The sequence below is a fragment of the Aphelocoma coerulescens genome, chromosome 14, assembly GCF_041296385.1.
Source record: "Aphelocoma coerulescens isolate FSJ_1873_10779 chromosome 14, UR_Acoe_1.0, whole genome shotgun sequence".
NCBI lineage: Eukaryota > Metazoa > Chordata > Aves > Passeriformes > Corvidae > Aphelocoma > Aphelocoma coerulescens.
Window position 1 is genome coordinate 9,707,475 of NC_091028.1, and position 12,361 is coordinate 9,719,835.

Below are 12,361 nucleotides of genomic sequence, written 5' to 3' on the forward strand. Positions count from 1 at the left end.
TCAGCGAACCGGCGAGAAAATGCAAAGTTTTATTTTAAAAATAGTAACCTAAGCGGCCAGCGCAGCCGCGGAGCTGGTGAGGGGTCTGGAGCATCTCTGTGATGAGGCTGCCGGAGCTGGGACTGGCTGGAGAAGGGAAGCTGAGAAGGGATCCCATGGATCCAAATATTTCCAAGGGGTATTGAAGGATGTTGCCAGGCTCTGTTCGGTGGTGCTTAGCAACAGGATGAGGAGTGATACCCTGAGCTAAACCAGAATCCACATCGCAGAATGTTGTGATTTGGAAGGGACCCGCAAGGACGATCGAGTCCTTCAGCGAATGGCTCATACAGGGATTGAATCCACAACCTTGGTGTTACCAGCACCATGCTTGGACCAGCGGAGCTCAGGACAGATTAACACAACAAATTCCACCTCAACTTCAAGAAAAACTTATTTCCATGGAGGTGGGCAGGGCCCTGGAACAGCTGCCCAGGGAGGGTGTGGAGTCTCCCTCTCTGGAGACATCCCAAACCCACGTGGACACGATCCTGTGTCACCTGCTCCAGGTGACCCTGCCTGGGCAAGGGTTGGACTGGGGGATCATTTTAAGTTAAATTCCTCAGGTTTTCCTCATAGAATCAGAATGGTTTGGGTTGGGAGGGACCTTAAAGCTCATCCACTTCCACCCCTGATATCTTCCACTATCCCAGGCTGCTCCAAATCCCATCCAACCTGGCCTTGGACACTTCCAGGGATCCAGGGGCAGCCCCAGCTTCTCTGGGCACCCTATGCCAGGGCCTCCTATGCCAGGGCCTCCTATGCCAGGGCCTCCCCACCCTCCCAGGGAACAATTCCTTCCCAATATCCCATCTAAATTCACCTCTTGTGATGCTGCTGTGAATTTTACTTCATATAATTTATAGGCATCAAGCACTTGGCTGTGTGGAGTTCATAAATAGTATTTTAGAGCATAAACATACATTGAGTATCCCCTTAGTAAACGCCTCCGTGCTGGTCGCTGAGAAAGCATCTGCTATCAGGTGTAACATTATTCAACATTTCTCATCCTCTAAACCAGTCCCTTTTAAATGCCCCTTTTGTTTTTCCAGTTTCCCATCACTGCTGCTTGCATTGTTCTTAGGGAAAAAAAAAAATCCCACATAATGGTGCATTGTATAGGGAAGGAAAAATCAGCTGTTTGTTAAAGGCCACTGGAATACTGCAGTTTTGCTCTCCCATTGGATCAGTCGTGAGATTTGGCAAGGAAAATTTAAATAGATGGGAGCTAATGGTTTCCTTTGTGGGGTCTTTTACAGCAAATCCCACGTTAAATGGGGATGTCTGTAAAACAAACTGGATAATTGAGGAAATTACTGAGGGAAAGTGGAGGGTTTAGGCTAAAGATTTAGAAAAAAAGGGAGGAATAATTGGGGCTGGGAAGGGAATGCTGAGCTGGGTCGATTCTCATTGCTGAGGGTTGCTCTGAGATGTGCCAGATGCACAGGTTGGGGTGGTGGCACCAAGCTGGGGACATCGTGTGTCAGGAGCACCTTTAAACAGGACAAGCTGCAAATTTTAAGCTTAAACCGGCAGAAATATGTTGTCACTAAGAAGGACTCAATTCACGTAACAGGCAGTGGAAGCCTTTCCTGGCTTTCCTGGAAGATGATTCAGGCTAGAAAGAAAAACGTGATAAACCAGTTGATTAGGACACCAAACGACGCTTTTTCTGTCCCAAATGTGACTCAAGGATCTTTGTGTGTCCCTCCCAACTCAGAATATTCCGTGATTCACCGAATCCCTTTGTGGGGACCATCACCTGTGCTGGCTTTTCTGCTCACGTATCCATTTCTTCTTTTATTTTCACGTGGCGACTTCCCAAGCGACACAGCAGGAAAGCAAACAGCGCAAACCCCAAGCAAAGAACGCAGACAAGGTATTTAAGAGCGAGGTTTTGAGCCTTTCAAGCCTCCAGGGGAAGGCGATTCATGAATGCCAGGCGGGCAGGGGCATCATTGATGCTCCTCTTCATTCACCAAACCGCCCCCAACGCCACGTCCCCTATTTTGCTGTGTTCCAACCAGCTGCAGGAGTGCCAGGGGAACAAGCCTTTACTGTCACAGCAGCCAGCAGCTGTCCCCAGCAGCACCCCAACCCCGCTGGCCCTGGCACCCGAAGTCGCTCTGTGTTCATTCAGGTCTGGCCTTTCGCCCCTCTGGCTGCCAGGAATGGGGTTGAAAGGGAGCAGAGAAAGGGAATGTGCGCGCCGAAGTCGGGAGCTTGGGAGGCAGCATTAGCATGGGGGGCTCCTCTGAAGAGAGCATACATTCGGTTATGGATAATGCAGGCACACACCGAGCACTCAGCTGCGTTTGCTGAAGGGGACATGGGCATCTCACAAAGAATTCGGGAGCGTCCTTCTGCTAATCCATTTTTTTTCCAGCAGTAATAATTTTTCCCTTTAAAATCCCCGATTTTCCCCATGGAACTTTGCTCTGTAACTCCAGGATTAACAGGATTAAGGCTGGAAAAGATTTTTAGAGGACGAATCACCTTTTTTTCTCTTGTGTATTTGTGCAGGATAATGAGGAGGTGCTGATTCAGAAGAGGGATTCTTAAGTGGTACCATAGGAGAAGCAATTAATAATCACAATAATTATAATTAATCCTAATAATCTCCATTATTTTGAAAAGATGCCATCCAGGCTGTGCTGTGCAGCAGGAAAGAAGAGATCCTCTGCTGACACCTCACCTGACACTTAATGTACAATTCATACATGGGTGGGTTTTGATCCTGCAAAAAACATTTTCGTTTTCTTGCTGGGATTTTCGAATATTCAAATAAATACCAAATAAATCAATTTTCTTCAATACATTTTGAATAAAAATAACATATTGACATCAGACGTCCTTTTTCTCTGGTGTCCACTGCCATGCTCAAACCTAGAAAATATTTAGGAATCCCATGGACTCCTCTCCACTTGTATTTCAAGCAGGAGAAAGAGGAAGCACTGGAGTCCTGCCCAGTGCAGGTGTGCAGAGCTTTTTTTTATCCACACCAGGTAAATATTCATGTTGGAAAAGAGCTGCTGCAGGACACAGAGCTGCAGGATTAGGTTGGAAAAGCCCCCCCAGATCATCCAGTCCAACCATCCCCCAGCACTGCCAAGGCCACCCCTAACCCATGTCCCCAAGTGCCAGAGCCACACGAGCTACGGATGAGGCAAGGCCCATTTTCTGTGAATGAAAGGCAAATTTTGGACCTTTTGGCAAGGAATGGATCCACACCAATTTAGCCTTAAAATTGTGTGAGTGGGCAGCGGAGCTTTCCCAAGCACCCAGTGCAGGATGGGACCCACCACTCTTGTCCAGCTTGAGGGCAAAGCTCGTCAGCCCTTTTGCTGCTGTTTTAATTGAAATTCATTGAAGTTACCACCTGCCTTTTTATTCCTTCTTTTCAGATATCAGGAACTTTCCTGGAAAGGCTTGGACATTGTTTCACAGCAGCCTCAGAGCTGCCACGTTCTCTGGGCTGAGCATGAATCCTGCAGGTGTCAGAGGCTGATGTTAACACCACAGGTTCCTCTTATCTGATCAGGGCTTGGTTTTAATTCCCCATCGTGCTCGTTCTCTTTGCTCCCTGGAATTCCCATGTACAATCTGCTGGCAGGTCAGAGGAGGCCAGCTTGGGAGAAATGAGAACTTTCCCCCTTGATCAGATTAAGGGTGGAGCCCACCTTTGGGAGGGACATGGTCTGTGTGTGCATCCCAGAGCACATCCATGGGATCCAGAGATTCCATGCGCTCTCATCCTCTAAAAATGCCTTCCCTGGCTGCACTGGAAAGGAAACTTTTCCTTCCTGGCACAAGCAGGGCTCTGCCTGCTCTGGAGCCAATGCACACGCGCTCTTATTCCTGCAGGAGGAAGGGGTATGGAACAGAGGAACCAGGATGGGAGGTCAAGCTGCCTCCATCCCACAGGGATGCTGAGGATTCCCAAGTGAGAATGTGATGGAGCCAGGCACACAGATCTTGTATTTACTGCCCGATTCCCAGAAACACTGGCTGAGCTGGCCAGGAGCTTTACTGGAGGCCACGTCAGAAAATGAAGCAATATTCCAAATATCAGCCTCTGCCATGCCCACTCCGTCAGGAACAGCTGGATCTGTTCCCCCAAATCCTCTCTAAACATGTCCCACCTGGGTGAACTCCTAAAGGCTCCACTGGGCAACAGGAACCTCGGTTCTCCCCTCCCGAATCTGCACCCTTTTCCTAGGAATGCTGATGTCAGGGCCTGCCCTGCAGCAGCCTGGGTCAGGCCAGAGCTGTGTCAAGCCAGGATGACGCATCCTGAGGGATCCGGCCCTGCAGCTCCAGCCTTTGCCCATCCCTGGGCAAACATCCCTGCTCCTTTGTCATACAAAATCCAACCACGAGACCCCGCAGGACAAACGGCCCCACTTGAACCCACTTGTTCCCTGAGCATTATCTCATTCCATTTCATGGATGAGTGAACTTCTCAGGAAACCGGAGCTACTGAGCTTCTCCAGGTGCTCCAGCTCCCTCCTGTCCCTGCGTGCTGGCTGCGTGAGGCCAGGGAATGCTGCTCCATCCCCTGAGCACTGACACAGGAACATGGAATGGTTCGTGCGGGATCACAGAGCCAGACGTGCAGCAGGACACGTTCCCTGCCCCGCTCCAAGGCACGGCCTCTTCCCTGTGCCCATCTCTGGAATAAGAGGAAACAACTGCCCAAAGTCGTCTTCCTCCTTCTACCTGTGCTGGACAAAGAGGGATTCAAGCCTGAGGGCTGGAAAACGCAATTCCCTGCCTCAAGGCAGGGCTGGGGAGCCCTGGAAGGCAGCAGCAAGCAGGGAATAAAACCAACGTCTCTAATTCCTGCTGTCCTTGGGGGCTTCTTTTGCACGAATCTTTGGAGTTGAAGACAGGGAGCAGAAAAAAGGGGTTCTTGTTTCCATTCCTACCTCCAAAGCTCCGAGCATCCCACAAATCCCTTCCCAGCCTCAGTCACGCACTGAGGTTGGGTTCTTCCGAGGAAGGTGCTCCGCAGGAGAGGCTGGATTGGGAAAGATGGACTAAAAATAGCGATTATTGCTTGGACTCAGCCATGGCTAAAAACCCAGATGAAACACTGGAATTCTGTGAGTCGAGGTAAATTGCCCAACGAGACAGGATTTATAGGAATATACATTAATTATGTGTCACACGAGAGGGAAAAGAAGATTTTCCCAAGTGTCCAACAGCACTGCAAAGTCACCGATGCATAGCCCAGGGAAACATAAACTCATCCCCAATCTCATTAAGTTTAGTAGGAAATTTCAATTATTCCTCATTAGAAAGTCCAAAGTATTTCGTTTGCCTTGAGCCTTAAAATAATTTTTTTAAGGACATTTTGAAAATTGTATTTCAAATAACTTTGTCAGGAGGTAACGCTGCAAACGGAAAGCTGAAACTTGGAAAAATTAGGGTTTGGAGTTTTTTTAAATAAAATTAAATCCTGCTTTGCAATTTAAGAGAATAAATGAATTTTCACGTAGAAGGCAGGCGGCTGTTCAGGCACATTTAAACACATTTTAAATTCAAAGCATACGGTTTATTTATTACACATCACAGTAATTAAACAAAAAGCCACTACGTTCCTGCTACTTTTTAAACGCTGGAATGCTCGGAGCCCAATTGCTATTTTTTCCGCTTTCAATCTTATACGTGACCCTCTATTTTTCCGGGGGGAAGCAGCAGATAAAACTGGAATTTGAGGAGTTGCTTTTATTTCCCCCCCCCCACCCCCAGTCGCAATTAGAAGGCTGAATTCCGCGGATAATTAGAATCAAATGCTCCAAATAAATGCTGCAAAAGCAGGGCTGGCTTGGAGAGGGGCAACTTAAACTGACGGGAGAGATTTCGGGGGTCACCCTCCCTTTTTCCCCGATCCAAAGGCTCACCCCGAGGTGCCGCATCCTCCTCCGGCCGGGACCTCCCGGTGCTTCCCGGTGCTCGGGACCGAGCCCGCTGCGGGAAGGCTGCGGGAAAAGAGGACAGGAGAGTCGGGGAGGGGACACGGAGGGTCTCGTGTCGCTTTTTCCCAGCAATTCCCCGCTTTCCTCCGTTACGCGCCCGTTGGAGAGTGCGGGGGGGAAGCGACGCGCTCGGGGCTGCGGGAGCGCACGGCCCCGGGGCACGGGGGATCGGCTGCAGGGGACACACGGAGGACCGTCGCCCCCCCCGCCACGCACCGACCACCCCAAAAACCCCTCGAAAAGGGGCTTTAAAATAACCGGCGGTCCCACGGCACCGCTCCGCCGCCCCGCAGCAGCTGCCGCTCCGCGCCTCTTCCCCGCGGCATCCCCGTTCCGCGGCGCTTGGAAAAGGACCCGGCGGCTCCATCCCGCACCCTCTGCCCGGTACCCCGCTAGAAAACCGGGATCCCGTCTGTACACTGGCGTATAAAACACATCCCCACCGTCGGGGGGTCCCCGCCAGTACCGCGCGGCGGTGAAGCCCCCGGACGATTTGCAGCGGAAAAAGCACAGAGGAGCCGAAAGAGGCAGCCGGAACAGGGAGCCGGAACAGGGAGCCGGAACAGCGGCGGGTGGCAAAAACCGGGCCCGGGCGGCAGCGGGAGCCGCAGCGGGACCCCTCGCCGGCGGAGCGGGGGCTCTGCGGCGGCGGGCGGGCAGCGCAGCCCCGCCGGGCCGGACCCCGCCCCTTATGGAAATCACCGCGGCCTCTTCGCCAATGGCGAGCGGCGGCGGGGGCGGGGCCGCTCGCCCTGCCCTTAAAGTAACTTGTTGCCAGGGGCCCCGTTTCGCACTGGACGTGGAGCGCGGCGCGGGGCAGCGCGGGGCCCCGGCGGCAGCGGCGGCAGGACCGGCTGCGGAGCGGGGGGGGGGGGGAGGAGTGCCGATTTTGGGTTGAATTTTGAGCGTTCCGTGTCTTTTTTCCTTCTAGAACTTATTATTTTTTGCTCGTTTTCCCGCCGCTCGGGCGCCCGCGGAGGGTGCGCGGCCCCCGGCGGGCACAGCGCGCGGCCGGCCCGGCTCTGCCGCCCGCCGATGCTCAACATGACCGAGGAGCACGACAAAGCGCTGGAGGCTCCGTGCAGCCCCGCAGGCACCACCAGCTCCATGTCCCACGTGGACTCGGACTCGGACTCGCCGCTCTCCCCCGCCGGCTCCGAGGGGCTGGGCTGCGCCCCCGCGCCCGCCCCGCGCCCGCCCGGCGCCGCCGCGCTGGGGGCCAAGGTGGACGCGGCCGAGGTGGACGAGCGCTTCCCCGCCTGCATCCGCGACGCCGTCTCGCAGGTGCTCAAGGGCTACGACTGGAGCCTGGTACCGATGCCCGTCCGCGGCAACGGATCGCTCAAGGCCAAGCCGCACGTCAAGCGGCCCATGAACGCCTTCATGGTGTGGGCGCAGGCCGCCCGCAGGAAGCTGGCGGACCAGTACCCGCATCTGCACAACGCCGAGCTCAGCAAGACCCTGGGCAAGCTCTGGCGGTGAGTCCCGACCCGCGCGGATCCCCCGCGCCGCGTCCTCCGCGGGGCTGCGCGGCTGCAGTCTCCCTCCCAGCGCTTCTTTAAAGCTTCTGCCTGCTTTGTTTTTATTAATCTCTGTTTCTCGGGATTCTCGGAGTGCTTCGAACCGAAGTACAACCCTCCCCTCCGAGCATCCCGGCGCGCTGCAAAGGACATAGCGGTCCCTGCTCCGAAAATCCCCCGAGCGGCTTGGGCACCCTCGCTCCTGCCACGGGTGGATTTTCCCTGCTGCATCACGGAGATGCACAAGCAGCCTTTCCCTTGCCTGCAGCTTCCCCATCCCCACGCGATGAGACTTTTTAAATGACTTGTTTTATGGCTTTTTCTATTTTTTTTTCCCCTTTGGGCTTGCTTGTTGCTTAACAAGCTATAAACTCAACTAAACCAATTTTTAACAGTTCTTTTAACGAGCTTCCTAATTTCCCTGCTTATCTGCCCAGCGCTGCCCGGGGATGCAAACTTTTATTTGCTGGGCAGCATCCGAGCCTGCTTTGCTTTCCGAGGCTCTTCCCTGAGCCACGTTTTTCCGTGTGGTTTATCCCATGGTGTCTGCCTGTACCTAATTCCCATCTTTCCTGCCTGCTCAGGCCAGCGATGCTCCCGCTGCGGTTTGAGCCTCTCCAAGAGTTTGCGAAGAGAGGTGTGGGCGGGGGGGGGGGAGAGTTTGGAAAGCAATAATCCCATCCCTGGTGCCTTCGTGGCTTCTTTGTAAGCACCAAACAAAGCTGGAAATGTTTGTGGTGGTGAGGGGGTGGCATTCACAGGGCAAACATGGGAATTATATTTTGTAATTGTGTTGGAAATGGGGAAGGGGGATTTTGTTGTGCCCACTTATCCCTGTCCATAGTGGTTGGGTTTTTCATGCCGCTGTAGTTGGTATTTTATTCCATTTTTTGCCGTGGATTTTAACTCTTTTTTTACCACAGCAAATTAATCTCGTAGTTAACTTGCTGAGTACTCAAATCAGTGCATGGGAAGTGGGGATGTACGAGTCTGAAAACAAGATGAAAACTTCGAAGGAAAAGATCCTAATTTTGGATATTTTTTTTCCTCTCTTCCTTATTAAAACCACCAAACTCCCCAAATCCATCCCTAAACCAGTTTATTGAGTGAAAACGAGAAACGTCCCTTTGTGGAGGAAGCCGAGCGGCTCAGGGTGCAGCACAAAAAGGATCACCCGGATTACAAATACCAGCCCCGGAGGAGGAAAAGCGTCAAAGCCGGCCAGAGTGACTCGGACTCGGGAGCTGAGCTCAGCCACCACGCCGGCACTCAGCTCTACAAGGCCGACACGGGGCTGGGGGGCATGGCCGACTCCCACCACCACGGGGATCACACAGGTAAAGGGCGGCATTCCTGCTGATCCCTGCGTCTCGGGGTGGGATGGGATCCCGCTGCCTCCCACCGTGGGGAGCCAAAGGCAGGAGCTCTTGTTCCAAGAGCTGTGCTTGGGAGCATGACCGTGGTTTTCCTCAGTGAGTGCTCCTAGAGCTGCCTGTGCCATAGGGAATCCCCAAAGCACCGGGATCCCGGTCTCCCTGGAGTGGGGAGAGTGAACTGTGAGCTAATCAGGGTCAATAACCGGGCTTCCTGGGAAGCAGGGTCCTGGAGCAGAGCTTCCCAGCGCCGGGAATTGGCGCAGGGAGTGCGCTGACAGATTCCAGGAGCATTGCGAACGTCCTGCAGCCTCAGACGCCGCTGTGCTCTAGCCCAGCCTGGCTGGGGATCCCGGCCCTGGATCCCTCTGCCTCGGGAGAGTCGGGCTGGCCTCAGGCTGCCCACGGGGAGAGGATGAGCTCCATCATGGGGCTCATCACGGGGCTCACCCTCTGAATCCACCCCAATCACTCGGGCACAGCTGAGTTTGTGCTGCCAGGGTGTCCTGGTGTGTCCCAGAGTGATCCTGATGGGCACAGCGTGCTCCCAGCTTCATCCCATCACCCATGTGGGAGGCTCATCCCAGGGGGGACGTGGTCACAGGGGGACGTCACCCCTATCTGACACGGTGCCATAGATTTAAATCCCCAGTAAGAGCAACAAGAGATGGGCAAAACAGATTTCTTGGATGGTGAAGGAGTTGGCTGTTCTGTGGTCACTGTTAAAGCCTCGCTGTCCCTTTGTCCCCAGGCCAGCCCCACGGGCCCCCCACGCCGCCCACCACCCCCAAAACCGACCTGCACCACAGCAGCAAGCAGGAGCTGAAGCACGAGGGCCGGCGCCTGGTGGAGAGCGGCCGCCAGAACATCGACTTCAGCAACGTGGACATCTCGGAGCTGAGCAGCGAGGTCATCAACAACATGGAGACCTTCGACGTGCACGAGTTCGACCAGTACCTGCCCCTGAACGGCCACGCGGCGCTGCCGGCCGAGCACGGCGCCGCCGCCGCCTCCTACGGCAGCTCCTACTCGCACTCGGGCTCGCAGGTGTGGACTCACAAGAGCCCGGCCGCGGCGTCGCCGGCGGCGGCCGAGCCGGGCCAGCAGCGGCCGCACATCAAGACGGAGCAGCTGAGCCCCAGCCACTACAGCGAGCAGCCCCACGGCTCCCCCGCGCACTCCGACTCCTACGGCTCCTACGGCGGCCAGGCCTGCGCCACCTCGGCCGCCCCGGCCACCGCCGCCGCCTCTTTCTCCAGCTCGCAGTGCGACTACACGGACCTGCAGAGCTCCAACTACTACAACCCCTACCCCGGCTACGCCTCCAGCCTCTACCAGTACCCCTACTTCCACTCCTCGCGCCGCCCCTACGCCACCCCCATCCTCAACGGGCTGTCCATCCCGCCGGCGCACAGCCCCACCGCCAACTGGGAGCAGCCCGTCTACACCACCCTGACCAGGCCTTAAAGGATTCCCGGAGCCTCCGAAGGCTTCCCTGGAATTATGCACTAATGAAGGAATGAGGAGGAAGAGCGTGGAGTGCCGCCGTCGTTTCCAAAGTGCCTCCTGAGCCGCTGGGAACTCTGCTCGTCGTGACCTTGCTTCGAAACTCTCCGAAAGGACAGAGCTCTATTTTTCTTTGATTCGTAGGATTTAAGAAATTTTAAAAAAAAAAACAAAAAACAACAAAAAAAACAAACAAACAAAAAACCAACCAAACAAAGAACAAAAAGAATTTTTCAAAAAAAAAACAACCTAGAGGGGGAAAAAAAGAAAGGAAAAGGACCGGCGATGCCTTTTGAGTAAATGAAGGACAAAACGTTCGACTCCTCTGGGAGGACTGAGCCGAACTTGCTCGGCCTGGAAGTTTGGCCAAGTGCAAGAAGTGGAGCAGGGGGTGGGGAGAGGGGGAGACAAAACAACAACAACAACAACAAAAAAGCTGTTTGAGACTTTCAGGGTCTATTGCAATGTGAGGAACGGACCAACCTTGAGGGCAAGAACTCACTGGGACCAACAGGGATGAGCCCCGAAATCCCGGAACAATCCCGTGGGAAGAGTCTGATGGGACCAACCAATTCAGTGTCTGAAGTGTTTGTTTTGATTGTTTTTTTTTTTTTTTAGTCAGGAGTTCTTCTAAGCAAGGTTTGGCTGTAATTAACATTTTGGTTTTTTGGAAGCTTCAAATGTTTTCGGTTGTTTTGTTTTGGGTTTGTTTGTTTGGTTTTTGTTTTTTTTTTAAATCTGTTAAATATGTATTTATGTTCTGTATTATTTTGTCTTTTAATTAATGAAGTAATTTTGTGCAAAACGGTAAAAAAAGTAGAATTTTAAAAGATTTTAAAGATGGGGGAGGGAGCCTAAAAAATAGTGGAGATGATACAATAAACTGGTGTTATGAGTCTATAGATTTTCCTTGGTTTTTGGGTTTTTTTCATTTTGGAACCGCTGCAGGAGCCGTGCTGGAGAGAGGGACTGAAGGAATCTGCCTGGAAACTCCAATGGGAATGTCAAATAACGAGGGGGGGGAATTACTAATTCATTTGGGAGGCTCAAAGGCTTGCTATAAAGGGCAGGTGATTTTCTGGCCACCTGTTTTGGGCTGTTAAAATTGGATTTAAGGAGTCTTCGAAGGCTTTCAGAACCAGGACTACTTTAAAGAAGCTGTAATTTAATGAGAAATGATCGACTGCCGCTTTAATTTTGGCTTCTAGGGACCAGATATCATCCATCAAGCTGTGAAACTAAAATCTCCTCCACTAAAAAAATGGGTTTAGGTACTTAGTTTTTAGACTAATATTTCATTGATATATTTCTACTTCTTCCATTGTATGCTGAGCATATAAATAACCATCTATTTTATGGGAACTCGTGCCTTTAAAACCTTTGTAAATCTAAACCCACCTTTCAGAGGTTATTCATCTTTTTACCTTTTCTACGTTTCCTACTCTTTTTTCTAAAAAATATTTTTTTGCATATTTCCTTTCGGGGGTGGGGGGGGGAAGGGACACGCTGGGCTGGGGGAAAAGACAAGAAAAGCTCATTTTTATGCAATCTATTTTTCTGTATAAAGTTTGAAAGACTTTTGGCTGTTACTGATCTGTTCTCTTCACTCGCTTCTGACTAAGCAATGCTAACTTTTGTACAGATCCATTTGATAAAATTAAAAAGTGCTTTTTATCAAGGACGTGTTCTGTTTTCTTTCTGCTTGAGCCTGTTTTCTGTGCTGGGAACAACCTGGGAGAACAGCTTGGAAGGAGATGCAATCTTCAGAATAAAATCTTTTCATCAAGGATTTTTTTTCCTTTTAGTCTGGATTTCCCCCCCCCCCCCCCCTCGCTCCTTTTCCCTTTGCTTCGTGTCTTACTCTGAGATTTTTTGGAAATACAGATAAATTAATTTGATTTTTTTCCCTTTGAGAAGGGCATTTCCATGCCCGTAATCCCAA

At 52.3% G+C, this 12,361-nt stretch overlaps 1 protein-coding gene across 1 annotated transcript; it reads left to right on the plus strand.

Annotated features, from left to right (window-relative positions):
• Window positions 1-6,901: 6,901 nt before the first annotated feature.
• SOX8 (SRY-box transcription factor 8) lies at window positions 6,902-11,881 on the plus strand. Its single transcript, XM_069029688.1, has 3 exons — window positions 6,902-7,498; window positions 8,639-8,877; window positions 9,665-11,881. Exons 1-3 carry the CDS (start codon window positions 7,056-7,058, stop codon window positions 10,378-10,380), a joined length of 1,398 nt encoding a protein of 465 aa, XP_068885789.1. The 5' UTR covers window positions 6,902-7,055; the 3' UTR covers window positions 10,381-11,881.
• Window positions 11,882-12,361: the final 480 nt, after the last annotated feature.

Excerpts from the sequence above, each read along its gene's own strand:
- SOX8 (XM_069029688.1), top strand. The coding sequence starts at position 7,056 with ATGCTCAACATGACCGAGGAGCACGACAAAGCGCTGGAGGCTCCGTGC. Across the intron at positions 7,499-8,638 it reads ACCCTGGGCAAGCTCTGGCG|TTTATTGAGTGAAAACGAGA; the intron begins GTGAGTCCCGAC and ends TCCCTAAACCAG. Across the intron at positions 8,878-9,664 it reads CCACCACGGGGATCACACAG|GCCAGCCCCACGGGCCCCCC; the intron begins GTAAAGGGCGGC and ends CTTTGTCCCCAG.